Source organism: Fusarium phalaenopsidis (assembly GCF_050370095.1).
Source record: "Fusarium phalaenopsidis strain FUZ10S chromosome Unknown contig_32278, whole genome shotgun sequence".
NCBI lineage: Eukaryota > Fungi > Ascomycota > Sordariomycetes > Hypocreales > Nectriaceae > Fusarium > Fusarium phalaenopsidis.
Window position 1 is genome coordinate 1,554,073 of NW_028145417.1, and position 25,445 is coordinate 1,579,517.

Here is a 25,445-nt window from a genome sequence, read left to right on the forward strand (position 1 = left end):
TAGGCTTAAATATTGGCTTATTTCCAAATGTTTGATCTTTAGTTTCTAGCTCAGGGGGGGCGTGTCTAACGAATTGAATTGGTAGGTCGGAGATAGATTGACGCCGCTAGACTTTTGTCAGCGATGGCTCATCAGGAGTGAGAAAAACACTATCGCCGCCGCCCCCAGTATTGCATATGCCGGGGAAATCCGTGCCGAAGGAAGGATTCTGGTAGGAAGGTGGTGGCCTGCGCCGCGCCGCTCGCTGAAGAGAGTAAAAAATGGACTCGCAGGCTGTTGCTTCGGATCCCCTCCTATCAGAGGCGGGCACTGTCAGAGTCTGACAGTATGTAGTTAAGCGCTGACACTGCCCCCCTATCGGAAGTTTGGGTGGCACTCACTTTAACCCCTTTCCCCTCTGGCACTGTCTCAAGAAATTCCGCCAAAAACTTGGGTCTCTCGCCAAACTTACGCTGTCGGGGTCGTGATGCTCGACTGTTTTCTACATCATCGTCCACTCTTTTGAAACCATCACTTTGCATCACAGCAGCAGCAAAAATGTCTGCCGTCGCTCTTCCTCGGCGGTTTTACTCGCTACTATGGCTTGCGATTCTGCTCGCCGTTGTCATCTTCTTCGTCAGCTTCAGAGATGATGCCTGGTCATCCATTCCCAGCCCGCCCAAGAGCTGGCGCATCCCCTTCACCACCGACGATGGTGTCCTCTCGTCGTGGAAGGGATCCGGCGATAAGGGCAGCGACAAGGGCAGCAGCAAGAGCACCTACAAGGGCCGAAAGCCCGATGAGCCGCTGCGCATCGCCCTCGTCGAGTCCTCGGGTACTCACGACGAGGTGGCCGCCGCCATGCTCCACGCGTTTGGTAACTACGAGAACTCGCAGCTCGACGCCTACTTTGCCAACCAGCGCTTTAACATGCGCGAGATCATGGACAACTTTACCCTCGCTGCCAATGTCACCATCAACAAGTTCGACAAGTTTGCGGGCGCCATGACCTCCGACCCTCGACCCCATATTCTCGTCTCGACGACTTGCGAGTTTGACCTGGACCGTGGCACCGACCCCGTCGTCGATCTTCTCAACCACGGAGAGACATTCCTCTTCTGCACTATCCACCACGCCGACCGCTGGGCCCAGGGCAAGTATGTCTCGACCGTCCGCGGCTGGGCCGAGCGCGGCCTGGTTGACTTTGTCGGCTTGAGCCAGCACACCCTTAACTTCCTCGTCAAGGAGACTGTCCCCAAGTGGCACTCGGTTGCCAACCTCACCACCCGGGTCCTCCCCCCCGTGTACCCCGTCGCAGTTCCCGAGGCCAACCCCAACGACCCCATCTCTCTCGCTATGCAGGGCGACTACTCTTCTGGTCGTCGCGACTACAACGGCATCTTCAACCACCTGGGCTCCGTCATCCGCAAGGCCAACGAGACCACCGAAGAGCACGAGTCTGAGGAGGTGGTGCTCCACGTGATAGGACACGGCACTCAGCCTGAAGTTCCCGAGCATGTTAAGAACAACATCTTCTTCGACTCTGGCCTGTCTTACCCCGACTTCTACGCTCTCCTTTCGCGCTCCTTCTCCATCATTCCTGGCTTCGCCTCCGATACCTACTACGACCGCAAGGCGTCGTCCACTATCCCCGCTTCCCTGATCGCCGGAGCACCCATTGTCGCGAACGAGGAGCTCCTCAACGCCTACACTTATCTTCCCAAGGAGGTTACATGGGTCGCCCGACCCGGCGAGGGAGAGATGGACACGATCGAGCGTGTCATTGCTGACAAGGACGGCTTCATCAAGCGAAGACAAAAGGTTCGGGACCTGAACAAGAAGCTGATTGCAGACAACCAGAAGAACTGCAACGAGTGGATGGAGCTGGGCGAGGCAAAGGTCAAGGCGTACGCCGAGGCCCAAAAGCAGGACAAGTGATATCTATTATCTACGAACCGACATTTAGCTATGAAGAGACCTATGAAGGGATTTCGTTTTGTACAATTATTACTGACTGGGCATTGTCAATCAATGATGGATGGGGTGTCTGGATGAGCGGATTATGTTTTGATCACATTTATCACACGTATGACCAGGAGCTTAATACACTTTTTTCTGTTGACATTTTTGGTGTCGCATCGTATGCAACGCCTCCTCCAATTATAGCGCTGATGTCTTGGGCGTGCGTGTGAGTGTGTGTCGGACTGACACAATGTCTCTCGGGCGACGGAGGAGGCGTCGAATGTCCGCATTCCATTGCGAGGCTGTTATCTTTGACTCTGTACAGTGCGGGGTGCGATGGTGCAATTGATGGACGAGAGGCGGTGGAGACGAGGGGCTGGTGGAGTGAAGTGCCCAAGCGCCCATTCCAAGGTCTTGTCTTGGCGATCGATAAGAGAGGTAAACAAGGGCATTCATTATACCGTCATTGGCATGCTGTTGTTGTGTTGGTTTGCGATCAAAATAAAGGGAGACATGTCTGAAGGTATCGAACAAAGACGCTCAATTGTATGGTGAGATATCTACGTCTATAGTATAAGGAAATGTAAGCCGTGTCTTGTCATCCAAAACACCTGTCTCATGAAACCGCCCTACCGAACCAAACAAGAAATGAAAACGACATGTAGAAAATTCTTTGGTATCTTTAGTTTAGCTTTAGTTTTTGATTTCTTTGGCTTCCTTGCTGTCCATCCCTGTCTGCGCCTCCTCGTTGGGGAGAAGCTGGTAGCTCCCGGCCGCCGGTTTCTTGGACTGCTGGTATCGGTCGCGGGCCCATCCGTAGAGGGCGCTGCCGCTCAGGATGAGGGCCATGCTGCCAGCGCGGTCGGCGGTCAGGAGCTCGCCGAGGAGCATGACGGCGAGTGAGCTCTGAGCAACACCTCGGGCGGCGGTGACAATCATGTGGGTTGTCGGGCTGGTGACCTCAATCTGCATAAATGTCGCGATGGTGAGAAGGAAGGCGGAGACACCGGTCAGGCAGGCTGAACCGAGGAACTGGCGGCCAATGTCGGAGGTCTCGGCGGAGAAGAGGGAGCTCATGGTGGAGAGCTCACCAGAGAGAGGCAGCAGAGGAATGTAGAAGAGTACGGCCATGCAGTTGGACATCCAGACCATCTGCCACATACCCTCCTGGCTCTTGCCGAGGAAGCGCTTGACGACGACGGATTCGACGGCGGTGGTGAAGCTGGAACCGACTCCGAGGAGGACACCCTTGCCCGAGGTGAGCATCTGGCTGTAGTCGGCCATCATACCGGTGCCGAAGCCGGCCATGACCATGGCGCAGCCGACCAGCGACAGCGGTGGGTAGTAGGGGCGGGGTCGGAGGACCAGGAGCGAGAGGAAGAGCGTGAACGGTAGGAGGAGACCACGGGCGATCTGGTAAACGGAGGCGTTGACCGAGGCGAGGCAGTAGGTCTTTGCGAGGATTCCAACGAGACGAGCGACCGTGAGGGGGAGAAGAGCCACCCAGGCCTATGGATGATGAGCAAGATGCGATTTACAATGGGAATGGATCATTTCATACCGAAGTTGGGCGATACAGCTTAACCCATCCTGTAAAGCTTCCAATGACTGTGAGGAGCAGGACCTGGATGGTGGTCTGGAGAGCGAGCAGAGTGACGGGGGCCTCAACGCCGTTGAGGGCCGACTTGGAGAGGATGGTGCTCCAGATGGCGCACGACGAGTGGAAAAGCACCACCAGGGCGACCTTTAGTCTGGACGGCGGACGAGACTCTACCTGAGGCTTCTGTTCGACGGCCATTATGTACTGGAGTTGGAGGGGTGAATTGAGGTTATAGCGAATGAACCGGAGATTTTAGAGAGAGTGTGTGGCGGGTGATATTATGTCGTACAAGAATGAACGAGAGTTGCACCTGTCAGTTGGAGGGGGTGGGTAGTATGAAAAGGAAGAAAACGAAACAAAACTCGGAATAGAAAGGGAATAAAGAGTGGATGGTGAAGCGTTGAACAAGCTTTCCAGAAGTGTTGTGTTTGCGTTGCGCGGCTGACTGCAATGCAAGCAAGAGAAAGAAACAGAGTTTTGGCCCTGGCGGTAGTCTAATCGGCAGCCGCGTAGTTTTGTTCAGACGTCACCCAACACTGGAGGGGACTCGGCTTGGCTTCGGGGGGGCGGGAAAAAGGGGGCGATTGGGATACTACTCTAGGGAAAACCGCGTTATCCCATCCAGCATTAGACACAAGGAACCTGGCGCCACTGCACTACATACACACTCAGCTCAGGGAGAGGGCCTTGCAACTTGCAACTAAACGGGGGATGGCGGGAGTAGAAGAGGCGCTATATCAACGCCCCCCTGTTTGTGGTTGAAATTCATCTGCAGGTGCGGCAGAAAAAAGATGGACAACCGAAAAAAAGGAGGGTCTTTGGATTGGATGTGACCCAGCCTGCTTTGCTCTATGCACAAATAAGCAGTAAAATACCGACAGCGGCTGACGAACTAATTGTGGATAAGTTAGACCCAAGTGTCGGTTGGTTAAGATTGCGATCCGCCGGGGCTTCGCGTGCGGCTGCCAATCATGAGAGGGGCTCGAGGTGTGTGGTGTGAGGGTCAGGGCGGTTCGCTCTAAAATAATAGGGGATGATGATGTGGAGGGGGCCGTGGGGGATGGGATGGGTTTGTGCCAAGAGTCAGAGCGAAAAGGCTTGTTTGAAGGTCATGACGACGATTTCTTGAACATCAGACGTCCTGTTTCATTAATTTGTCTCTGCCTCTCCCGTTGTTGTTTTTTTCTGCCACGCGGAATATCCGAGCTTTTGGGTATTCATATGACTCTCTAAGCCCCCCACATGGCTGAGCACAGGGTGGAAGCCAACCGTGTTGATGGCCCGAATGTCTAAGACCAGTGGACTTCTGTGGATAAGAGGGAGACTTGCTATAAAAGGGCTATTGAAGACGAGACAATTCCAGGCTTCAAGCCGTATGGGTTTCATCAGAAGGCAAACGACTTTACAGCAGAAAAAGGAGAAGAAAAATCACGTATAAAATGTCGGCGTTCGATAGTCCCGGTCGCGAGCGAGTCCAGCTTGGTCAATAGTGTAAGCCACAGTCATGAGACTACTGTACGTTCGAGATCCAAATGGGAAATGCAGCTGAAAAGTGAACCTGGGTCTGAAAATGCAACCAACCCCTCTCTCCGTTGATCCTCGGCTTCGTTTCGAGACTGTGATTCCCGTCTTGAGACGGTGGTTAATTAATTGGTGGAGTTTTGAATTAGAGTACAGTATCATGATTTTCAAGAGGAGCAGTTATAACCACGAGATGGATCCTCTCATTGTCGATCGCCCGCTTCAACGTCTCAGACAATCTCCAAAGCCTGACGACGGCGCCGACATTCGATTCCCCAGGTTGAGTCCGGCATCTTGAAACCAGCGACCCCTTGTCTCATGTCGGCGCCTGGGAACAAGTGGACCACAGCTCGGTTAAGTAAATATCCGATAAAGTAGGTGAACCCTTGACTTGTGTTGATCCATCAACTCCCTCCGGTAAAACCTCCGACAAAAGAGAACAAGGTCAGGGCGCTGTACGCGCTTAGTTAAACTGGAGCAACGCCGAGTCTTCCAAGGAGCTTTCCAACCCCACTGCCTTGATTTCGACATCTTGGCTGTTGCTTGGCTGGGCAGATCTATCCCGTGTTGGTTCTTCTCTGTAAGCATTCTATAAATGTCAGGGTCACGTCACCCTGCGTCTTTACCGGATGTACGGTGTTGTCACGGCATTTGTACGCGCGTTAATGTTTGATACGAAGTCTTGGGAGGTCACAATCGGAACCAACAGCATAAAGGTGGGTTGAATATGTTGCATGGTTGTCTGGGCCTAAACTCCGTAAGCTTCTTACAAAGGAATCATCGAGTCATGATTGCGAACCGTTGAATGGATTCGATCCCAGCACGGGCGATCCATGTTCCAAACCGCCGAAGTTGTCGGGATTCATACCCTTGTACCCTGCCCTCAAGTCGCCTGCTACAAAACTCCATACAATCATGAACTAATAATCACCAACCACGATATATATCTCGAGCCACCGTCAGCGGCCGAGCTCGGCAGTCGCCTCACCTGAGCTCCCCTTCCTCTCTATGCCTGCCACTGCTCCTCACACCAGTCCCACAACTTACTACAATATCCCAGCCCGCCGTCCTCCTCGGTCAACATGGCGTGAACAATGTCTCTGCGTGGGCACTCGGCGTCCGGCCGGATCCGCCCCCACGGGATGATGTAGGCTCCGTTGTCGCCGGGAGTGATGTCGGTGGACAGCCCGGCGTAGAGCTCCGTGTACGCCCCGAACTTGGAAGGGTGGAGCAGGAACCGGTTGAGGAGGAACATGGCCGCGGCTGGGGTGCCCTCGTACGAACCGCCCTTGACGTTGCCTGGGTTCTGGGCGACGCTGATGATGCCCTCGCTGCCGTGTCTACGGGCCAGCTCACGGCTGAGCATCCAGCTGCCGACTTTGGAGACGGCGTAGTTCAGCACACGGTCTGGTGTGCCTGTTGAAAGGGTATCAAGGTTGATGCCATTGGGTGGTGATCCTTGGTCCGCAACGATACTAGACGTCCAGACAACCCTCGCAGCCCCAGACGCCGCGGCACGGAGTTGCGGTAAAAGGAGGGTAGTGAAGAGCAGCGTGGCCACGCAATGCATGCCCACCATGGCCTCAAGGCCTTGGGCCGTCTTGGCTCCTGGCGAGACACGGTATCCGCCCGTTCCGGCGTTGTTCCAGAGGACGTCAAGCTTGGCCTCTTGGCTAGCAAACTTGGCTGCCGAGACCCGGACGGAGTGGAGGTCGTTGAGGTCCAAGTGAAGGAAATTGAGCACTCCGGGGTTAGCAGGGGCTGGTTCGCTACTTGTAATTTGCTTGATAGCATTCATTGCGCGTTCCTATAGGACATGTGAGCTTAAGCGTGATAAGGCTGTATATAAAGCTCACCTCCGATCGGGAGGTCATGTAGATCGTTGCCCCTGTGGTGTAGAGGATCTTGCACAACTCGAAACCAACACCCGAGTTTCCACCCGTCACAATAAACACCTTTCCGCGTTGTGAGGGAACATTGTCTTCGGTGAGCGGCGGTGTTGGGGGGAAGAGTTGTGTGTATAATGCGCGGAATGCCATTATCGCCTGGGCACCGGTGTGTATAAGAGCTTACCGCGAGAGTCGATTGGCAAACTGGTGTATCGGTTATTATTGACTGAACAGTTGAAGTGACTACCGCCCCTTGATTCAATGGAGTGTTTCGGGTTTTATAGATAACTAGGTGATGTGAATGTCCCGCGTCGTATTTGAGGCCAAATCTGACAACTGGGCGGAATTCCGCCTGGCTATGTGAAGGTATTTCCGCCTAGATTCCTGCAGCCTTGCAAGGAGCGCAATAAACGTGTACTAAATTCATACCTAGCACAGCCCAAAGTCGGGATAATAGTGTTCGAGTCGGCAAGTTGTTTGTCCATGGCGGATGGGGATCTACCCGAGACCGACTCAGAAAAGATCCCATGTCGCCCATGATCCATCCATATCTGCTAAAGCTTCCCAATCCATCAGAGAGGTATCGTCGAGTATAGAAATATCTCCAGGAGGTTGAACTTGTCCAAAGTCTGTCATGTCTCCTGCTGGAGTCCAGAGTGGAGGATTGTCCGACGTTCCATGTAACCCAATACCGTGTTGATGCATCAACGAATTGCTAGGGTCTGGGGGAGATATATGCAATGAAGATTGGAAACTCGATGCGCTGACTGTGATAGGATCATGTGAATGAATAATCGCAGCTGCCTCGGCATTAAAGCTCGTGGGATCACCGGCCCGGTTGCCTGGCTGTGCCTCAGCCTCTTGACGCCCCAATTCCCTTTCTCGGCGTGCTTGTGCCCCTGCAGATAAGCTCATCAGCGACTGCCACATTGGTCCTGATTTAGTGCTCTCCGGGGTGGAAGAGATAAGTTCTTGAGTGGCTTGCCAGGTTTCTTCCAAAGGAGGTGTCCATGGTTGGTGGCACGCCTGACGAAGAAATACTCCCATCGCATGCCACGGAACCTGACCCTGGAGTTGCCAGCGCCACTTGGACCAAGAAGGATTTGACTTGAGGGCATGGACCGATTTGATGGTGTTCATGACTGGCTCCAGGGACGTATTGATCGAGTGCTGTGAGTTGGGTTGTCGACGGACGAGGAGCTCGACTTTGGAGAAGAAGAGTGTTGTCATGGTCTTGATAAAACTGCCCCAAGGCCTGTCTAGCTGGAGGTGACGGAGATATTTGGTCTTAATCTTTGTTTTTGTTAGATTGAGAAGCCCAAGGTGTGATTCTGGGCTCTTGGTGGTGTCATCGCGTAACGACTGTGTTAGTCGCCATAGCTCGCAGCGGATGAGACATAGTGTCGTGGCTGTTGGCTTCTCGTGGGATACTGGCAAGTGAGATGGCGCCCCGTCGAGCAGGTCGATATCGTCCAAGTTCGAGGGTATGCTCGTGTTAAAGGACGACGATGTGATGGACAGCTCAGGAGCCTCAGCCTTTCGACTCTGGGAATCCACGAAGCAGATCTGCCACCACAGGCGGCGCCTTGTTTCCATTTCCAGTTGACTCCTTGTATGTCTAGCATCGTCGCGGTGAAGTCCAGCCGACTTTGCAAGCCTCAGGACTAGGCCCATCATCGGCCATACCTTTTCCTTGGATCCAAGATGAGGAAGCAGGGAGAGGTAGATGACAAGTGCCTGGAGGACAATGATGTCTTTGGTGACAAGAAAATCTGCACGTGCGAGAGCCTGCTCAGTTCCAAATTGATACCGCTGTATGAGCTGGGACTTTGGTGTGTTGAAGTTGAACGACACTGCTTCTTCGTCCATGGATGTAATTGCCGCGAGTGAGATTGCGAATAGCAACGCCTCCATGTTCGTGCCGTAGGAACTGAAGTTGCCTCTTAATTCACGGACGACCTTTTCGACGGTCGGAACATGAAGGACCTTTATGAAAGGATCCACGTTCTCAACATATGCCTGCCAGATGAACAACATCTGAGAAGGCATGGGGTTGAGGCCATCAAGAGCCTTGGCAAAGTCGGCGTTGCCAAAGACGAAGCCTAGATGGCTGAGAGGAGATGGACCGCTTTCAAGGCCGGGTTCTGGCATAATTGAGTCGCTAGATGACCCGGAGTACTCGGCAACATCATGCACTGCTTGTAGGATGTTGTCCACCTGGAGCTTGTCAGTCATTGTCAAGGTGATTTGAGAGATTGGCCTACCTCGCCGCAGAAGACGGACCAGAAGCGGTTTCCGACGTGGAGGCCGCCGTCTTTGTCGACAACGAGACGACCAAACTCTTCATCATATTCACTACCAGCATGTTGGCCAGTGGAGGAGGCCGTCAATGAAGACTCGGTCACAGAAGGATCCTCAGATCCCGCCGGTGTTGGACCTGTCTCTGAGCTCGAGATGCTGGCTGCCCCAGAAGGTCCTGGAGCTATCGCAGTCCTGGGATCCTGAGAACCATCTTCAACCTGTGCTGCAAGCTCTGTCACAACGGACTCGAGGCGCCTAAGACGACTGAGAAGCTCCGACTGCTTCTGTGCCGGAGACTTGTAGGCACCTGGATTCTGGTTCCGTCGAGGGATGCGACCGGTCACTGGAAAGTGACACTCGATGTTATTCTTGACGCAGTTTGAGCATGGATCTCGTCTATCGCAACGGACTTTGCGACGACGACAGATGACGCAGCTCCATATCTTGAGGCCTGCGTCTGAGGCCGAAGGTTGTTTGTCTGAAGATGACATTGATCGGTCATCGGCGCTTACAAGCTCCGACTGGGTTCTGAAGCGAGAGCAGAGGTTCTGGGATAAACAGGGCGGAAATAGGATTGAAGGGGTAAGTCTGCCCGGAAACGAAAGCCGTGATTATGAAGCACTTTCTTGCGAGTAGAGAGAATGGAATGTGGCATCAAGGGAGAGGAAAGAGCCATCGGCCGTCGCTCTCGGACACGGCGTTCGGTCTTGATCCCTGCGACCGGTGGTCTTGCTTGCACTAACAGGAGCTACTTGGCTTACGATGAATTTTGCGGGGATTTGGGGCCATTCATTGTATAGTGCGATAACCATCACCGAACCTCTTGTCCGATGGTGAGTCTGGTATAAATGCTTCATCTCGACTGTCCACTGGCCACACGCAACTGGTGATTATATGCTTACTCTATCTATGATTTGACAATCATCACATCTCAGCCAACTCGAAGCAACCAAATATGGCCAAGACGGTCGTCATTCTCGGAGCTGGCTGGGCTGGTCTCCCCTTGGCTCACAAGCTCCTCAAGTACACGGTTCCGAAAGTCTCTGGCCTCAAGGTGATACTCGTTTCTCCAAACAGTCACTTCTTCTGGAACGTTGCGGCTACACGTGGGATCATCCCAGATGCCATCCCGGACGACCAACTTTTCCTCCCCATCAAGCCTGCTTTTGAGCAATACCCCTCCGAGAGCTTCGAGTTTGTTCTTGGCAAAGCAGACAAGATCAACCCTGCGGCGAATTCTGTGCAGGTTTCTTCGGAAGAAGGCATTCGACGCGATGTTGCCTATGATCAACTGGTCATTGCAACCGGCTCTCGATTAGCCAGCAACTTGCCACTCAAGCCCATCGGAAGCCACAAAGATACCCTCTCGGCATGGAAAGACCTGAAGAAGAGAGTTGGCGAGTCCATCTCGATTGTCATTGCAGGCGCTGGAGCTACCGGTATCGAGGTTGCAGGAGAGCTGGCAGTGAGATACGGGCAGTCCAAGAATATCACTCTCGTGATAAGTGGTGACCAACCGTTGGAAGGGGCCCTTTCTTCCGTTCGAGCGTCAGTGGACAAGGACCTCAGGAGTCTTGGCGTGAAGCTCATCTACAGAACCCGTGTGACCGAGACAAACGAAAGCCAAAATGGCAAACAGACGGAGCTCACGCTGTCGAATGGAAGCACCCTCACGGCGGACTTGTATCTCCCCCTTTACGGTATCAAGCTCAACACTGGATTTCTGCCTCACGAGTTCTTGGACTTGGACGGGAATGTGAAGCTGGATGACAAGATGCGAGTCACTGGCACGAAAAACATCTGGGGTATTGGAGATATTGGCAACATCGATCCGAAACAGCTCACGATTACTGACAACCAAATCATTCACATGGCGGCAGCACTGGACGCGACCCTGACCGAACAAGACTCCGTGAAGTCTTATGAACCAGCAAACAAGGCGATGATCTTTATCTCTCTCGGAAAGAAGCACGCTACGGGTCAGATCGGGAACTGGAAGCTTTTTTCTTTCATGGTGTCGTTTGTCAAGGGGAGGAAGCTTTTTGTTGATACAGCGGAGGGATACGTTGGGGGGAAGCACTTGAGGCATGCTTCGATGTAAACTAATCTTTGTTTTCTTTGTGACTTACAGCAAATTATCTTTGTGGTCGATTTTGGATTAATACTTGATGGAATAATTGAGATGAATGTCTTTGTAATGTACTTAACTAATTACAGACGTGATCTTGCTCCAACATCTGACGCTCCCCCATGCCCGTTTCTCGCTACCTCATTCAGCCTCTTCCACATATTCTTTCTCAACTCGTGGCCTTCCAAGAACGCACGGAACCACTCTCTCTTGAACTTGGGCAGCTTCCTCCCAACACCTTCAGCCCCTTCACCCGCCAACTCCCTGATCTTTTCGAAATAGTCCTCAAAATCGGGGAAGATGAGGGCAAACTTGGCACCATCCCCTCGTTGCTTGATCCTCTCTTCTTCCCACCGCTGTCTCTCCTCGGCGTCTGGTAGAGTACCGCGGCCGGCTAGCAACCTGGCGGCATACACGGCTTGCCATTCAAATACTTTGAATGTCAATCCTGCTTGTACTGCTCCGACGAAGAGCAATGTTGGGTCATTATGCCACACGATGTGTTGATACAAGCCTGGGACTCGGTTGTTTCGAACTGGTACGGCTGGCAGGAATGGGAGAGTCCAGCTGTAGCCAGTTCCGAAGATGATGTGATCAACGTCTTGGATCGAGCTTCCATCTGCCAAGTGGACGACCCGGCCTTGGACGCGCGCGATTGAGGGATGGCTTTTGATGTGAGGATGGTTGAAGGCCTCGCCTCCAAAATAGCCATTGAATGTATGCCCGATTGTAATGGCGTGAACAGGTTGTTGAGCCACGTCGGCCAAGTCAAAGGCAATATCGGCAGCAGATACTGACGCTCCCACAACAACGACTCGCTTTGATGAGTTAGTTGAAAGATCTGGCACTGTTTGAAGGGGACATTTACCTTGCCCTTGTAGAGATCTCTGCCACGGAAGTGTTTGCTGTGAATCACACTCCCTGGGCGTGACTTTTCAAGCTCATCGAGACCCTCGATGGCTGGGATATATGGGACAGAGTAGTGTCCGCTGGCAACAACGACGGCATCAAACCACTCAACCCACCAATAGTCACGTTCGTTGCCCTCTCTTCGTAAGGTCACCTTCCACTCAGACCCAATCTTTTCTACACGCTCGACAGTCGTGTTGTATGAGACAAGGTCTTCATATCCCCTCCGTTCAACCAAACCTTTGATGTAACGTCTCACAACATCCCAGTGGCGGAACGGCGTCTCAGGACCGTATATCCCGACGGAACGCTCGCTGGTCTCAGTGGGGATGGGTTCTTGACTGAATTGCATGGGCAAGTGATCAATGTTGGTTTCTAGGTAGGGGTAGACCGAAGACTCTGTGAAACGAGGCTGGCTCGACTTAGGAGTATAGCTTGGTAGATGCTTTGGGACTTGCAGAGGAGTATCAGCCGTCCTGTCAGCCAGACTTTTAAAGTCTGAGACTGTTGAAGGACGACCAGAGTCTCCAATCCTGGATATCGTGTGAGTATCATTGGAAGCGGGATAGAGGACAGTTACTTACCAACATCCTCCTGGACCTTCACGTCTTTCAAAGACTCGAATGAGATCAAAGGCCTTTTCTTGTGCCAATGCATCTATTGTGATGGCCCCAGCAGGACCAGCCCCGATGACGGCCACGCGCTTCACAGCCATTGTGACGTGATGCTAAATCGATAATGAACGAATCTGAATACAGAACGAAGATCGCAGTGTATGGCTACTTAAATGCCATTGGCAGTTTAAGAAGTACATCGAGGCGCACCCGAAGGACCGACGAACTCACCCCGGCCCAAGTCTCCGGATACGCTAATGTGTGGGTGTGGTTCGAGTCGTTTCACGTCAAGCGTTGTGAATGGGTTATCTGCGAGCACGTCATTGCTAGCGCCTTAGGTCTTTGGAATCAATTGCAGCGCGATCCACACCTTATTACTTGTTCTGGAAGTCTGTTATTCGCTTCCCAGGTTCCATGATCTGAGGAAACATGGCCGAGGTCTTGGAGAGTGCCTGGGCAAGATTCAAACCAGCTTTCTGGTCCTTTCATGCCCCCGACGATCTCGGAATTGGCCAATGACCGAGTTTGGCTGATACAAGGGCGGTTCGGACATTGCAACCATCCCCAGTTCTGGACAGGTTGATGGCATCTCAAGTGCGGATTGTGTGATTCTTGGCGTGGTGGAGCTGGAAATGTCCCGACATGGTGGTATTAGAGACGACCTCCGAGACTCAAAATCGACGACATGTCTGTCTCTGGATCTTGATGTTTTTTTTGTTTGTCATGATATACCTCGTTGTGGGTTGATATCATATCACAAAGAACCGACAAGATGACGGCCTCTGTCCTCACCCCTTCGGCCGCGAATCACCCCGACGTCGACGAGACGAGACATGAAAAGACATTTCAAGATGGAACAGGCGATGAATCAACAATTGAACCATCTCGCTCAGTCTCACAGTCCGAGATAGAATGGGATCCTGTCGTCGAAGCCAAGGCGAGGAGAAAGTGGGTTGGTGTTTCCAAGCAGACGGATCAAGTAATGCTAACTTGGGTACAGAGTGGACTCTTCAGTTCTACTCCTTCTAGTTCTAGGTCTGCTCGTCTTTCAGTTGGACCGTATGAACCTTGCGAGTGCCCTCACCGGAGGCTTTGCCGCGGATATCAAGGTTAAACAAGACACTATCAACTTGGGAAACCAACTCATGTTTATGGGAATCGTCATCTTAGAAATCCCTTGCAATATGGCACTACAGCGGGTAAGCACATAATACCCACACATTATAAGCACTTTGTTCTGACACTGAGTCCAAAAGCTCGGCCCGCGCAAGTGGATTTCAGCCCAGGTCTTCATCTTTGGTCTGGTGGCTACCATGCAGGTCTTCGTTAAGAACCGAGCTGGGTTCTTGGTTGCACGTCTGATGCTAGGTCTGGCCGAGGCTGGGTACATTCCCGGCGCTGTTTATACCTTGTCGACGTGGTATACCAAGCGTGAGCTTGCCAAGAGAGTATCGGTGCTCTTCTTTGGAATGTTTGGTGGCAACGCCATCAGTCCGATCTTGGCTTCTGGTATTCTGAAACTGGACAACGCTCGTGGTATCCGAGGATGGCAGTGGCTCTTTTTACGTGTGTTGGCCCTCTTCTTCCTCTATACTGACAATGCTAACTAGACAACAGTCGAAGGTCTCTTCACAGTGGTTGTCTCTTTCATCTTGCTCGGCTTTCTACCTGGAAGTCCTGATGTCCCTCGACCATTGGTTGGACCTGGTCTCGTGCGGTTCTCTCAAGCGGAACAGGAGACACTTCAGCGGAGACTCGAGAGGGATGACAGGATAGGTAAACGTCCGGGGGTTCAGGGACTGGCTATCGATTGGAAGCTGGTCTGGAAGACGGTGACGCATTATCGTCGTTGGCCGCATTATGTGTCAACTTTTGCTGTGTTTTCAACCTGGTCGCCCTTGACCACTTACACACCGTCGATCATCATGTAAGTGCTTCACTTCAACAACTGTTACACCTCCTTGTGATACATGTTGCGAGTCGAATGCAAGCTAATAAGTCATAAGGGCTCTTGGGTTCGACCGCATCGCCGCAAACGCCCTCGCTGCCGTCGGCGCCTCCCTGGCCCTCCCAGTTGTCTTCGGGTTTGCCTACCTAAGCGACCGAACGAACCGTCGCGGCGGAGCCGTCGTCGGGGCTCACATCTGCTACCTCATCACGTTGATCGTAGCCCGACAGGCTCATCCTCATGTCGGCAAGTGGTCGAGGTGGGGGCTATGGACGGCCGTCAACAGCTTTGCTGTTGGATACCACCCCGTACATAACTCTTGGGTTCAACTAAACTGCCGTGAGGCGGGTGAGAGAAGTATTGCTATTGCGTAGGTGTCCCTTGTTGCCGGATGAATACGGAGTTGAAAGCTGATGAAATGTCCAGGATGTGGGTAATGTCAGCAATTAGCGGGCTGATGGTTGGCACGCAGTATTTCCAGGCGAGCGACACTCCATTGTAAGGGCCCCTTTTCTCTTGCAAGGGTAAGCTGACAAGATGTTTTAGTTACCAAACCGGCCTTCGAACCATGATAATTATGGTGTCTCTGGGTATAGTGTTTGCGTCGATCCAGATAGTGGTGTATGTGGTTCACAATAAGCGAGTTGCACAGGGAAAGCATCAGGGGGGTAAAGAGCCACCGATGATATACACGCCTTGAAATCATGGAAATGGTTAAGCGAAGGATCTCTTGGCATGACAACGACAACCAATCGGGTCTGTAGGGATAGATATACGAGGTAGCTGGAAGCAAAGCGGTTGGCTGAGAACAACACAAGAGGTTAAACGTGACCTGTCAAACGGGAGAATTCATGGTTAAACAACCCGTGTGGCTTGCGCCTCTTTTGTCGCGGAGCAATTCTACCCCCGAGATTTCTGGGGCTCGGGTGGAGGCCATTCCCAAGGTCGTCTAGGCGTTGCGGGTAGAACCGGATGCCAATGCTCAGGTGAGCCATGACATCTCAAAGGATCCTCGTTCAATGAGTCAAAGGATTCCAAATAAATAGAGAAATCCATTGCTTCCATTCTCGTAGTTGTAAATATCACATTCTGTTCAACTCTAAACATCAACATGGCACTGCGAACCGTTTCGGGAAAGATACTGGCGACGTCCTTGGTTGCTGCGGTGACGGTGGGCGGAACATACGGCTTCATGGTGCAAAGACGAGTGAGATTGGTCGATCGAGGGCAAATCACACGTTTCGAAACGATACCCGAGTCCTTTGAGAAGTCGAGGTCGGTCAGCGATATTGTCAATGCTGGAAACCATGCGCGTGTGTCCGACTCGCGGTTCATCGCCCTTGACATCCCCTCTCAGCACCATGGTGTTTCTGACGAAGTTTTGCTGGCAAAGTTTGTCAAGGGCTACTTTGGAGGAGCTGTTATAGGGCCTGAGAGGAGGACGCTTCAGACACTCGGTCGTAACCTCGTCCATTTCACAAGTGGGTATTATTCCTTGGTAAGTTGACCAGAGCTAACTCTTACTAGAAGCTGCACCTGTGGCGAGGACCGACGTTTGGTCATTAAAGGACCTCTCTGATACGAAGCTTCCCTCAATCAACACCGTTCTATTCGGCGTTTTTCAGACTCTGGACTTGCACCTCGCCACACAACAACCTAAGGATGGAGCGGACCGCACTGAAAGCTACATCGACTTTGGCTTTGGCAGCGACAAGTTTTGGTTTGGTGGCGCTCACAGGTTCGCAGTCGTGAGATCAAGGGACGAGGAGGGGAAGGAAATGGTGCAGGTTCACTGTCATTCCATGTCCTGCAATCCGTCTGTGAACAAGCCCCTGAGGCCGTGGTGGATGTTTGAGTTTCACAAGGCGTATGCGGATTTGCTGTTCAGGGATGGTGTTTCTGAGATTAAGAGATGGATGGGATCAGTGTGATTGCTGCTATGTATAAAAGGAGGACTCTTGTTGTGGTGTAAGACTAAGTGTAAAGTATCTCATGAGCAAGCAAAGCCAAAGTCAGAGTTTGGCCGAGGGAACAACTGTCCATAGCCCACAAACTTTGGTTTTTTTCAGGCATAAATACAGCGGCTTTCCCCTCAATGGCTTGTGCAATATTCCATCTCTATCCCTTCCTATCCCCTCCTACCCTTCCCCCATGGACACGGTGAGAGAAATCAGAAATTATGTCGGGCTTCCCTGATACATTGCGCCTCTAGGGGTTTAACGCAAGGTCCCCAGAGAACGCAGCACCTGCGCCGACACCTTGAGCGTTGAAAACTTGCAACACGGCTGAGATCCGAAGGAGACCTCCACTTTATTCATGAAGAAGAAAAGAAGAGAAGAAGACGAATAGGGCGCCTAAATGAGAGCCCCTCTACAGAAAGATGGCCGACCATTGGGCCCCTGACCCCCAGACGTGCGCACGGGACTTGCATGAGAATGAAGGAAGAATGAGGGCGATGATATCTCCCGGCAAGGTAAGCAACTCCTTTAAGAGGCAAGGCCCGTCTGTAAACCTCCTCGATTTCTGATAATTTGCAGGAGATTGCAAACCCGTGAGGGGAGCCTTTCTGGGCCTTTTGGTCCGGACAAGGACACGAAGAGGCAGGCACAGAGCCCGAGCCGAGAATGAAGACGTCGTCACAATCGAGGCGGGAGGATTTGAAGAAGGCGCAGCGAAGAGGATTCCGTTTGAGGCTTAAGTCGAGGACTGGTGGACGCGATATCGCATCAAGATGAGAGGACTCGAAGAAGGAGCAATGATCTAAGGGATCAGATCCGGGGCGCGACTAGAGACGGCACAAGGTTGGACGGGCATGGCTGGATGAGGAGGAGAGTTTGGATGATGCCGTAACAGAGAAATTGGACATCTTGGGCTGGCCTCCCGAAACAATTGCCCTTTAAACTTTGCGGCGAGTTCTGGCATGGTCTCAATCAAGTTAGAAGTTGGCTCTAATGGCTAAGTCTGTTTTCATGAATAGAGCTATGCCAAAGCCCAGTCTATCTAAATCTATTTGGATGATAGTTCAAGTTGTCCAAGGACTCCGACAGGAAACAACAGTGCTCGGCCTGTTCATACAAGGGTGCATTGGGAATCAATAAATTGACAACTGCCTGAACTCAACATATTTAAGAATCAAGGAGACTTGCCAAGTTTTAACGGAACGACTGAATTAGTTGGTATCAAAACTATCTGCCTAAAGTTGAAATCGCAACATGAACCTTAACATCACAAAACGAGGCCCCATGACTCGCTTTCACGCAGCAGCCGAAACCGGCACCGGTCCTTGAGGAAGCTGACTTCCTGCAATGTTGCATTGTCGGAAGAGACGAACCTCATCCTCTGCAAACGCTCCGACTACCGAGTGGATCAATCCTCGGTTGTGGAAGAGAACAAAGTCTCCCTGCTCCCAGTCGTGAGGATACACCAGCTTGGGAGCGATGCCCGGTCGCTGAAGCTGGTGCACGCGCTCGCGAACCTCGGCAAGATCATCGATGACTGTGCCATCGGCGAGGTGAAGCTTGCGGACGGCTGAGGGGTGGATCTGAAGTGCAAGCTGCCCTGTCACGGGGTTACGCCACAACATGGGGAGGATCTGGATCTTTTCCTCTTCAACAGGTGGAAGATCCTCGACAGGGACTTCCTTTCCTTCCGAGACCAAGCCCAGACCGTCGGAGCGAGACTTGGCGCTGCTCATCCAGACGTATGGATGGGGAGCGTACTCGACCTTGGTGGTGCGGACAAATTCTTGATCTTCGGGCGAGAGTCTGTCGTACATGGCGTAACCCGACACAAAGGCAGTGGTGCCGAGGGGAACAGTCAGCTCCTCATCGGAGCCGTCATCATACACCAAGGTCTGCTTACGTCCACCAGGAACACGGACAGCCAGGAGAGACGTCACCACAGGAGGGGCGAGTCCATACAAGGCGGCGTCAATGTGCCACCTGTAGAAGCGAGTAAAGTCAAGGTCCTTCTCTGGCGGGATGACGGTCGCGTGAAAGGTCTTGTGATGGGGATGTCGCAGTTGGATGTTCTTCAGACCCTCGTAGTCCTCGACGAAGCCATTGCCAATGACCTGGACCTGGGGCTGATGCGGAACCGTCTTGAGGTCTGGGTGAAGGATGGATCGCTTGGCGTCCAACGTCTTGCCGTGACCATAAGAGCCCGTAGCTTCGGGGTCGAATCTCTGAGTGATCTCATACTGAGCCTTGGGAGAGACGTGGCTCTGGTTCTTGAAGACAAGGACCTGGTGGGTGAACAAGGCCTCACGGATGACGTCAAAGTCGGCATCTGCATCATGTTAGTGCCTGTCTTTGTTATTCTGAGAGTTGATGCCTTACCATAGGAGGTTACCGATTTCACGGGTATTCTCCCACTATTTGTGTGGTTTCAATCGATGGCGAAGTTGGAGTCTTTTTCATGTCTTACCAGTGATGTTCTCAATGTCAACATTTGAGACAGTGGCACCAAAGTCAATGGCTGACCCGGCGGGAGCAGCGATAGGAGTGACGACAACTCGTGAAGCCATTTCGAGAGTGTTGATTCAGGTGCTTTGAAGTAATTTGCAGGTTTGAGTGCTGTTCTTGGGGTAAAGTTCCGATTGTTGGGGGAAGTCAGCGCTTTTTATGTCAGAGGCGGAGTCATCAGCCACACGGAGCTGAGCCCGTTATCTGAGATTATCTCCAGCGGGTCGCGGCGATCGCCTATCTCGGCCCATCTCAGCCAATGACGCTCTCGAGTTTGTGCGCGGGCGGCAGCTGAGGAATGTGAAGAGTATCAATGTTCCACGGGCGATTCCTTTGCCGGCGTGCGCCGTTATTGAATGGAGCTCCGATGTCGTACATGCTTGTTTGGAGGTACAGATACGTCATCTGACTGGCAACGTTGGACTTCATGCTTCTTTTGACCTCTGTGGAATCTGTTTACGAAGGACCCGTCGTCAAAAGCTTTTAAGAATGATCGTTTTTGTTTGTTTGTGCTACTACTTAACCGCCTGACATTGCCACTCCAACGTCCACCCGTCAATCCCTCTAGCAGCTCTTGGGCAGAGCCTTCTCAGTCGTCGCCTTCTTGGCCAGAGCAACCTCTGCCTTGCGACGACGAACAAGGCCATTGAGCTTCTTGCCTCCCGCGTAAACCCACTTTGGAAGCTCTTGAGAAATCACCGTGTTGGGAGCCTCGCCCTTGTTGAGGCGCTTGATGAGGGTGGATGTCTGAGCGGCACCGCATCCGTTGTTGAAGGACCAGCTGACCAGGGCGCCGTACTGGTTCTTGTTGAGCTTGACGTTGCTCTTGACCATGGCTGTGATGCACTTTTCGAATTTCTGGTGAGATGACCAGTTAGATGTGTTTCTTGAGTAAGATGGCATGGGTTTAGGGTTGGACTCACCGCCATGTCGTCCGCAAGGAGCTTCTTCCCGTTGGCCTGAGAGAGGGGAATGGAATACTTGACGTCGGTGCACTTGGAGTTTGAGCAGAGGTGACCATAGCCTACGGTAGGGTAGCCAGCCGCATCCTTGTCTATTACTTGTCAGCATAGGTTTGAGTGATAAATTAGGCAGCACATACAGATGTTGGCTCGGAAACCTTCAAAGCTAGCAATCAAGTTCACAGTGGCTTGATTAGACTTGGGTGCGCCACAGCTGCCACCACTGCCGGGACACTTCTTTGTGACAAAGCCACTGGAGCCAGTCTTGACATAGTAGTCCGAGACATAGCATCCCTCGGAAACCTTGTCCCAGATGTTGTTACCCTTGACGTTGGTTCCCGTTGTCTGACACGTGATCTTGACATTGGTGCCCTTCTTGAACGTCTTTTTGATGGCGTAGCTGGTTCCAGGACCGCTACGGCATCTGACGTCGTCACCCGTGATGGGGAAGGCGCTCGCAAGAGACGCGGCGAGGGCAGAGATGGTAAAAAGAGATAGCTTCATTGTGAATGATATGTATGATTAAGACGAAGGGGACGATGGCGTATATCTTGCTGAATATCCTGCTAGATATCTTACTCCATTGACAGCAAGGACCGGCCATTTTATATTCCAGCAACTCGACTCCAGAGCAGGGTTGATTCAGGCGATCAAACAAAGTCCTCCAATCTCCTTCTCGCATTAATCACTCTGTAGCCGCCGTGCCTCACCGATCCGAAAAAATGCCTCTTTTTTTCGCATTAGAGTAACGCGAGAGTGACACAGCCAAGGTATTCCTTCTCATTTAAAAATAAGACGGGATAACCCTTGCGCCGATCCATAAAGTGAAAGCCGGGAGTTGATCCTGGGGAAGTCGAGGCCTTTGTTTCAAGGAGGGAAGGTCGCGTTGAACCAAGCGTCGGAGATGTGCCTTGATTCTGACAGCTGAAATGCAAGGCTCCTTTGTTTGAAACAAATATAGCGGCCCGGGCGGCGTGGTCGAATCAAAAGATGGCCTGGACCGTTCCATAGACATTAAGACTAGATGATTCGACAAGGATCTGGCATCTTGTTATTCGTTCAAAGTTTCAAATATCGGACTTGACAAGTTGTTGGCGAATGGGAGTTAGATGACTTGCCCATTTGCGAGTAGCTCGGAGGAAAGCAATGCGGGAAAATTGCCTAAAGCTGTTGTGTACTTTAAGCAAGATGAAATTTAGGCATGGATTTATTACCCCGAGGTACCATCGGTCAAGAAGGTTGAGTCCTATAGAGGTGGTTCTCAGGGTCCACCCACTGTCCCCTCTGAACTGTCATGATCCTACCTCGAAGCTACGCTTCTTCGGCCTTGTACGAGATAGATTTTGGTAACTCTGTGAGGATTTTTTGCTGTTGGCTTGATTCACGGCTTGCTTAACCAGAACGCTGTAAAAATATTTTCTAGAAAATTCAAGCCCCCCTTGTCATGTGTCTGCCGGCCTTTGAGTTTTACATGTGGCTCTCTAACCAGTCGAACAAGAGCTTGATAATCTCTTCAGGCCTCTCTTCGTTCAGAAGTTCGTGATATCCCCCTTCCACAGGGTGTAAAGTCTTGTCCGTCGATGCAATATCCCGTACCACGCGCTCACTTAGCCTAAACTGGGCGTGCGAATCGCTGGTGCCGTGGATGACGAGCGTTGGCTGAGTCCATTGCCCACACCCTGCCCATAATCTCCTTGCCACCCGTAGAGCGCTGGATGCGACCAGGAATGAAATTTGGCCTTTGTACTTGGATTCATCTTCGGCAGCCAGCCGTGCTTGTTCAGGGTCACTGCACAAGTCGTCTGCAGAAGCCTTTGGTGTGGGGATTTGCGTAGTGGGCATAAAGTAAGCCAGAAGATGAACCAGATACTCTGCAGGCAACGGCAGACCCTCTGTCAGAGCCGGGCTCGAGAGGATAACTCCGTTTGTGTGATATGGAGAGTTCTCTGCCACACTCGCAGCGGTGATGAGGCCCCCAAGAGAGTGTCCGAAGAGAAAAACAGGCAATCCTCGCGAATCAGCCCTGCTTCGCATCTCGAGGTGATCCTTTACCGCCATTTCCACGTCGACGATGCTGCGATCCCCTGGAGATGTTCCATGGCCCAAGAGGTCCAGTGCCCAGACCTCGAATCTCGCCGCGTTCAGCTTCGGTATGAGCTGGGAATGGGAGACGATGTAACGCTCAGCATATTCTCCGAATCCATGTTGTAGGATCAGTATCGCCCGAGGGGAGTCACACTGCCATTTGTGTGCCGAGGCTCCCGATGATAGGACAAACTGATGGTTCTGAGCCGGGAATGATTCGGATGCTTCGGGATCCATTTGTGCCAATGCTGGTAGATTCTCGATGGTTTCAGATCAAGCCCGATGTGTGTGCAAGATGTTGAAGGGTGTTGGTGGGCCTGTCATTTGTCCCTCATACGGGCTCTGTTGTCAGGAGGAACGACTAACAGGGATGGGCCATCTTGAGCCCCCCCGGATAGTAAGAAATGGAAAACAGCCTTACACGAAATTCAGACAACTATCGACTTGCACCGTGGGCGGTTCAGTCTTGGCACATACGCGCCGGCCATTTCATGTCACCCGTTGGGGGCGGGTGGCTTAGTTTCAAGTGCGGCGAGGATCTCCAGGTAGCACAAACCAGGCTGAGCGATGAAGCTATTTGACTGGCCGGAAATTCATCAAGCAGAACATTGGAGAGACCAAGTTGAAGCCCACTCGGCGGCAAAAGGATTCCTCCACCAGAATTATTGGCTACAGAAGAAGCGGCTCTTGGCAACTTCGTGGATGCGGTTGTCTGCAGATCCCACCTTGCTGAGCTAGAGACCTGGGGGCTGAGTAGGACTGCAGTGTAACCTTTGGTTCTAAGAAAAGAATATAGGATGCGGTGCATTTTCACAGCCTAGTTTTATGCTCAGCCATAAAACTAGGTTATCTCGGCCAAAACTCACAATCCTCCTGGTCTTGTGGTCTTATCTCCTGGAACAACTACATTCACAAAAGCCGTCTACATGTCGCGGTCACACCCACCCCGATATCTGCAACATGGCCAGCACAATGGAGTGCCATCTGCAGATTCTGCAATCGACCTTAACCCTTCTACTATCAGCCTAGTTTCGCGGCCATCAACCGCCAGCGGCGAACACTTTCCTCTGCGACCGGTGTCTCGCGCAAGCACCGTACGCTCACGTGTCGACAATGCATCAAGAGTTTCGCAAGGCGCACCATCTACCGAGTATCACCCCTTGGAACCACCGACGGAGCAAGAGGGCCAGGTCATCAAGGCGTTCGACTGGTGGTGGTGGTGGGATATTGGAGCCGCTGCCGTGAGCGTCATTTGTCTCGGCCTCATCGTGGGAGTTCTGGTCGAGGCAAACGGTAAACCGCGAGACAGCTGGCCCCTAGCCATTCAACCCAACTCCATCATCGCCGTGCTGACGACCGTGGGTAAATCAGCCTTGCTGGTGCCAATCGCAAGCTGTCTGAGCCAGCTGAAATGGAGACTCATCTATACACGAGCCCGTCCGCTATCCTATCTGCAGACGTTTGACGATGCGAGTCGAGGACCTTGGGGTTCCTTCATGATGTTCTGGGCGCTTCCACTGCAGTCAAAGCTAGGCTGTGCCCTTGCGCTCATCACCATCTTATCGCTTGGGATAGACCCAAGTGCGCAACAGATTCTAGACTTTCCCATCAAGGAGAGAAGGTTGGACAACGTAACAGCAGAGATGGGCGTAGCCCAAAATTACTCTTCAAAGAGTTTCCTACAGCGAGAGGGCGCGAGCTGTAAGATATCCGCCTCTCACACATGACAAGATGCCATGCTGACGGCAACACACAGCGCAGATTTGGAACCTCAACGGGGACCTCCCGGCAATACAGATATCTATACTTACAGCCCTTGCCGGGGAGCCTTTCCAGCCAAACTTTAAATGTCCATCGCCAGCAACTGGCTGCGAGTGGCCCGAGTTCTCAACCCTCGGCGTTTGCAGTATCCTCCACAACGTCACCGACAAAACCACGCGGGAATGTGAAGAGTCGGAAAGCAACTCTTACTTCCAGCAGTGCAACTACACCATTCCCCTGCTTAAGCAGAGTGAATACGAAAAGGAAAAAGACGAGAAACCATCGCTACGATACCTCAACAATGCCGCGTACAAGAACGATGAAGACACCCAGATCTTACACACCGAATTCAAGTCAATGTCGATGGATGGTTGGCTCGGCCAGCTTCTTGTCATACGGCACGAGAATGGGTCATGGGTCAGTACCGGAAAGGGACGATCGAGACCACCAGATGCAGAAGTCTTTGTTGCAGATTTCAAATGGTGCAAGCGAGTCTTCAAGGGTGTCAAGTCATCAAGCGAAGCCATCGATTCCAAGTCTGAGAAATCAACAGACACGATGCTCAAATACATCGATCAACCCGGACTATCCGAAGACATCCGCATAAACTACGTCATTCTAGGAACACCAGACGACGAAGAAACCTTCTGGGTAGCTTCTACCCTTGAGAGAAGACTTCCGTACTATTTGGAGCACTTGTTGAGCGTCACCATGACTGAGCAAGCGAATGGAAGTCCCCGATCCCAGGTCGATCTCACGACTCCGCTGAATGCAGGGTTTATCTTCAAACTGGCCGACATGGAGAAATTGACCAGTGACATTGCGACAACACTCACTAATCAGCTCCGGAGTAGCAACCCGGGAGACAACAAAGACGCCAAGATGGTGAAAGGAACTGCATACATCAGGGAGCCTGTTATAGTGGTGCGTTGGGAGTGGCTGATCCTTCCAGCGGCAGCTACATTTCTGATGGTTATCTTGTTAGTTTGGAACATCTTGCTCGTGAAAGGGGTGCCCCTGCTAAAGGCGTCTGTGTTGCCGTATTTGTTCTATCCTCTGCGGGGATGGAAAGAGGAGGAGCTCAGGATTGCTGGGGTTCAGACTGTCGAGAAGCTCGATGTGCTTGCGGCCAGAATGGAGGGGAAGATGGAAGCAAATGAGGGAGGCTATGGGATATACAGGATGAAATAGCCAAGTGATTCCTATGAACGGTGGAATTGAAGAAGCGAGATAGACTGTCGCCTGAAGAATACACCTGGATGATGAAACAGTGTATGATTCAATATCAATATGGGGGAATCGCCGAGGCTAGCCACACTCATA

General features: G+C 52.1%; 11 protein-coding genes across 11 annotated transcripts; 5 read left to right on the top strand and 6 right to left on the bottom strand.

Moving 5' to 3' along the window:
* Positions 1-537: 537 nt before the first annotated feature.
* On the top strand, positions 538-1,917 carry LRP88_01087 (uncharacterized protein; the record flags this gene model as incomplete). Its single annotated transcript, XM_083237785.1, has 1 exon — positions 538-1,917. The coding sequence occupies one exon, from the start codon at positions 538-540 to the stop codon at positions 1,915-1,917; it is 1,380 nt and encodes a 459-aa protein (XP_083106290.1).
* Positions 1,918-2,634: 717 nt separating this feature from the next.
* On the bottom strand, positions 2,635-3,739 carry LRP88_01088 (uncharacterized protein; the record flags this gene model as incomplete). Its single annotated transcript, XM_083237786.1, has 2 exons — positions 2,635-3,450; positions 3,503-3,739. The coding sequence occupies 2 exons, from the start codon at positions 3,737-3,739 to the stop codon at positions 2,635-2,637; spliced, it is 1,053 nt and encodes a 350-aa protein (XP_083106291.1).
* A 2,329-nt stretch (positions 3,740-6,068) lies between these two features.
* On the bottom strand, positions 6,069-9,813 carry LRP88_01089 (transcription factor domain-containing protein; the record flags this gene model as incomplete). Its single annotated transcript, XM_083237787.1, has 5 exons — positions 6,069-6,869; positions 6,919-7,107; positions 7,993-9,168; positions 9,216-9,595; positions 9,765-9,813. 5 exons carry the CDS (start codon positions 9,811-9,813, stop codon positions 6,069-6,071), a joined length of 2,595 nt encoding a protein of 864 aa, XP_083106292.1.
* A 394-nt stretch (positions 9,814-10,207) lies between these two features.
* On the top strand, positions 10,208-11,353 carry LRP88_01090 (NAD(P)/FAD-dependent oxidoreductase; the record flags this gene model as incomplete). The annotated part of the gene is made up of 1 exon (XM_083237788.1): positions 10,208-11,353. One exon carries the CDS (start codon positions 10,208-10,210, stop codon positions 11,351-11,353), a length of 1,146 nt encoding a protein of 381 aa, XP_083106293.1.
* A 110-nt stretch (positions 11,354-11,463) lies between these two features.
* LRP88_01091 (uncharacterized protein) lies at positions 11,464-13,004 on the bottom strand (the record flags this gene model as incomplete). Its single annotated transcript, XM_083237789.1, has 3 exons — positions 11,464-12,198; positions 12,249-12,822; positions 12,874-13,004. 3 exons carry the CDS (start codon positions 13,002-13,004, stop codon positions 11,464-11,466), a joined length of 1,440 nt encoding a protein of 479 aa, XP_083106294.1.
* Positions 13,005-13,675: 671 nt separating this feature from the next.
* Positions 13,676-15,225, top strand: LRP88_01092 (uncharacterized protein; the record flags this gene model as incomplete). The annotated part of the gene is made up of 5 exons (XM_083237790.1): positions 13,676-13,851; positions 13,904-14,102; positions 14,160-14,469; positions 14,521-14,830; positions 14,910-15,225. The coding sequence occupies 5 exons, from the start codon at positions 13,676-13,678 to the stop codon at positions 15,223-15,225; spliced, it is 1,311 nt and encodes a 436-aa protein (XP_083106295.1).
* Positions 15,226-15,962: 737 nt separating this feature from the next.
* On the top strand, positions 15,963-16,782 carry LRP88_01093 (uncharacterized protein; the record flags this gene model as incomplete). The annotated part of the gene is made up of 2 exons (XM_083237791.1): positions 15,963-16,332; positions 16,382-16,782. 2 exons carry the CDS (start codon positions 15,963-15,965, stop codon positions 16,780-16,782), a joined length of 771 nt encoding a protein of 256 aa, XP_083106296.1.
* Positions 16,783-18,104: 1,322 nt separating this feature from the next.
* LRP88_01094 (TauD/TfdA family dioxygenase) lies at positions 18,105-19,376 on the bottom strand (the record flags this gene model as incomplete). Its single annotated transcript, XM_083237792.1, has 3 exons — positions 18,105-19,138; positions 19,189-19,223; positions 19,333-19,376. The coding sequence occupies 3 exons, from the start codon at positions 19,374-19,376 to the stop codon at positions 18,105-18,107; spliced, it is 1,113 nt and encodes a 370-aa protein (XP_083106297.1).
* A 502-nt stretch (positions 19,377-19,878) lies between these two features.
* On the bottom strand, positions 19,879-20,780 carry LRP88_01095 (lysozyme-like domain-containing protein; the record flags this gene model as incomplete). The annotated part of the gene is made up of 3 exons (XM_083237793.1): positions 19,879-20,172; positions 20,238-20,368; positions 20,417-20,780. 3 exons carry the CDS (start codon positions 20,778-20,780, stop codon positions 19,879-19,881), a joined length of 789 nt encoding a protein of 262 aa, XP_083106298.1.
* Positions 20,781-21,743: 963 nt separating this feature from the next.
* Positions 21,744-22,598, bottom strand: LRP88_01096 (uncharacterized protein; the record flags this gene model as incomplete). Its single annotated transcript, XM_083237794.1, has 1 exon — positions 21,744-22,598. One exon carries the CDS (start codon positions 22,596-22,598, stop codon positions 21,744-21,746), a length of 855 nt encoding a protein of 284 aa, XP_083106299.1.
* Positions 22,599-23,287: 689 nt separating this feature from the next.
* LRP88_01097 (DUF3176 domain-containing protein) lies at positions 23,288-25,128 on the top strand (the record flags this gene model as incomplete). The annotated part of the gene is made up of 3 exons (XM_083237795.1): positions 23,288-24,062; positions 24,118-25,046; positions 25,108-25,128. The coding sequence occupies 3 exons, from the start codon at positions 23,288-23,290 to the stop codon at positions 25,126-25,128; spliced, it is 1,725 nt and encodes a 574-aa protein (XP_083106300.1).
* Between the last annotated feature and the right edge of the window lie 317 nt (positions 25,129-25,445).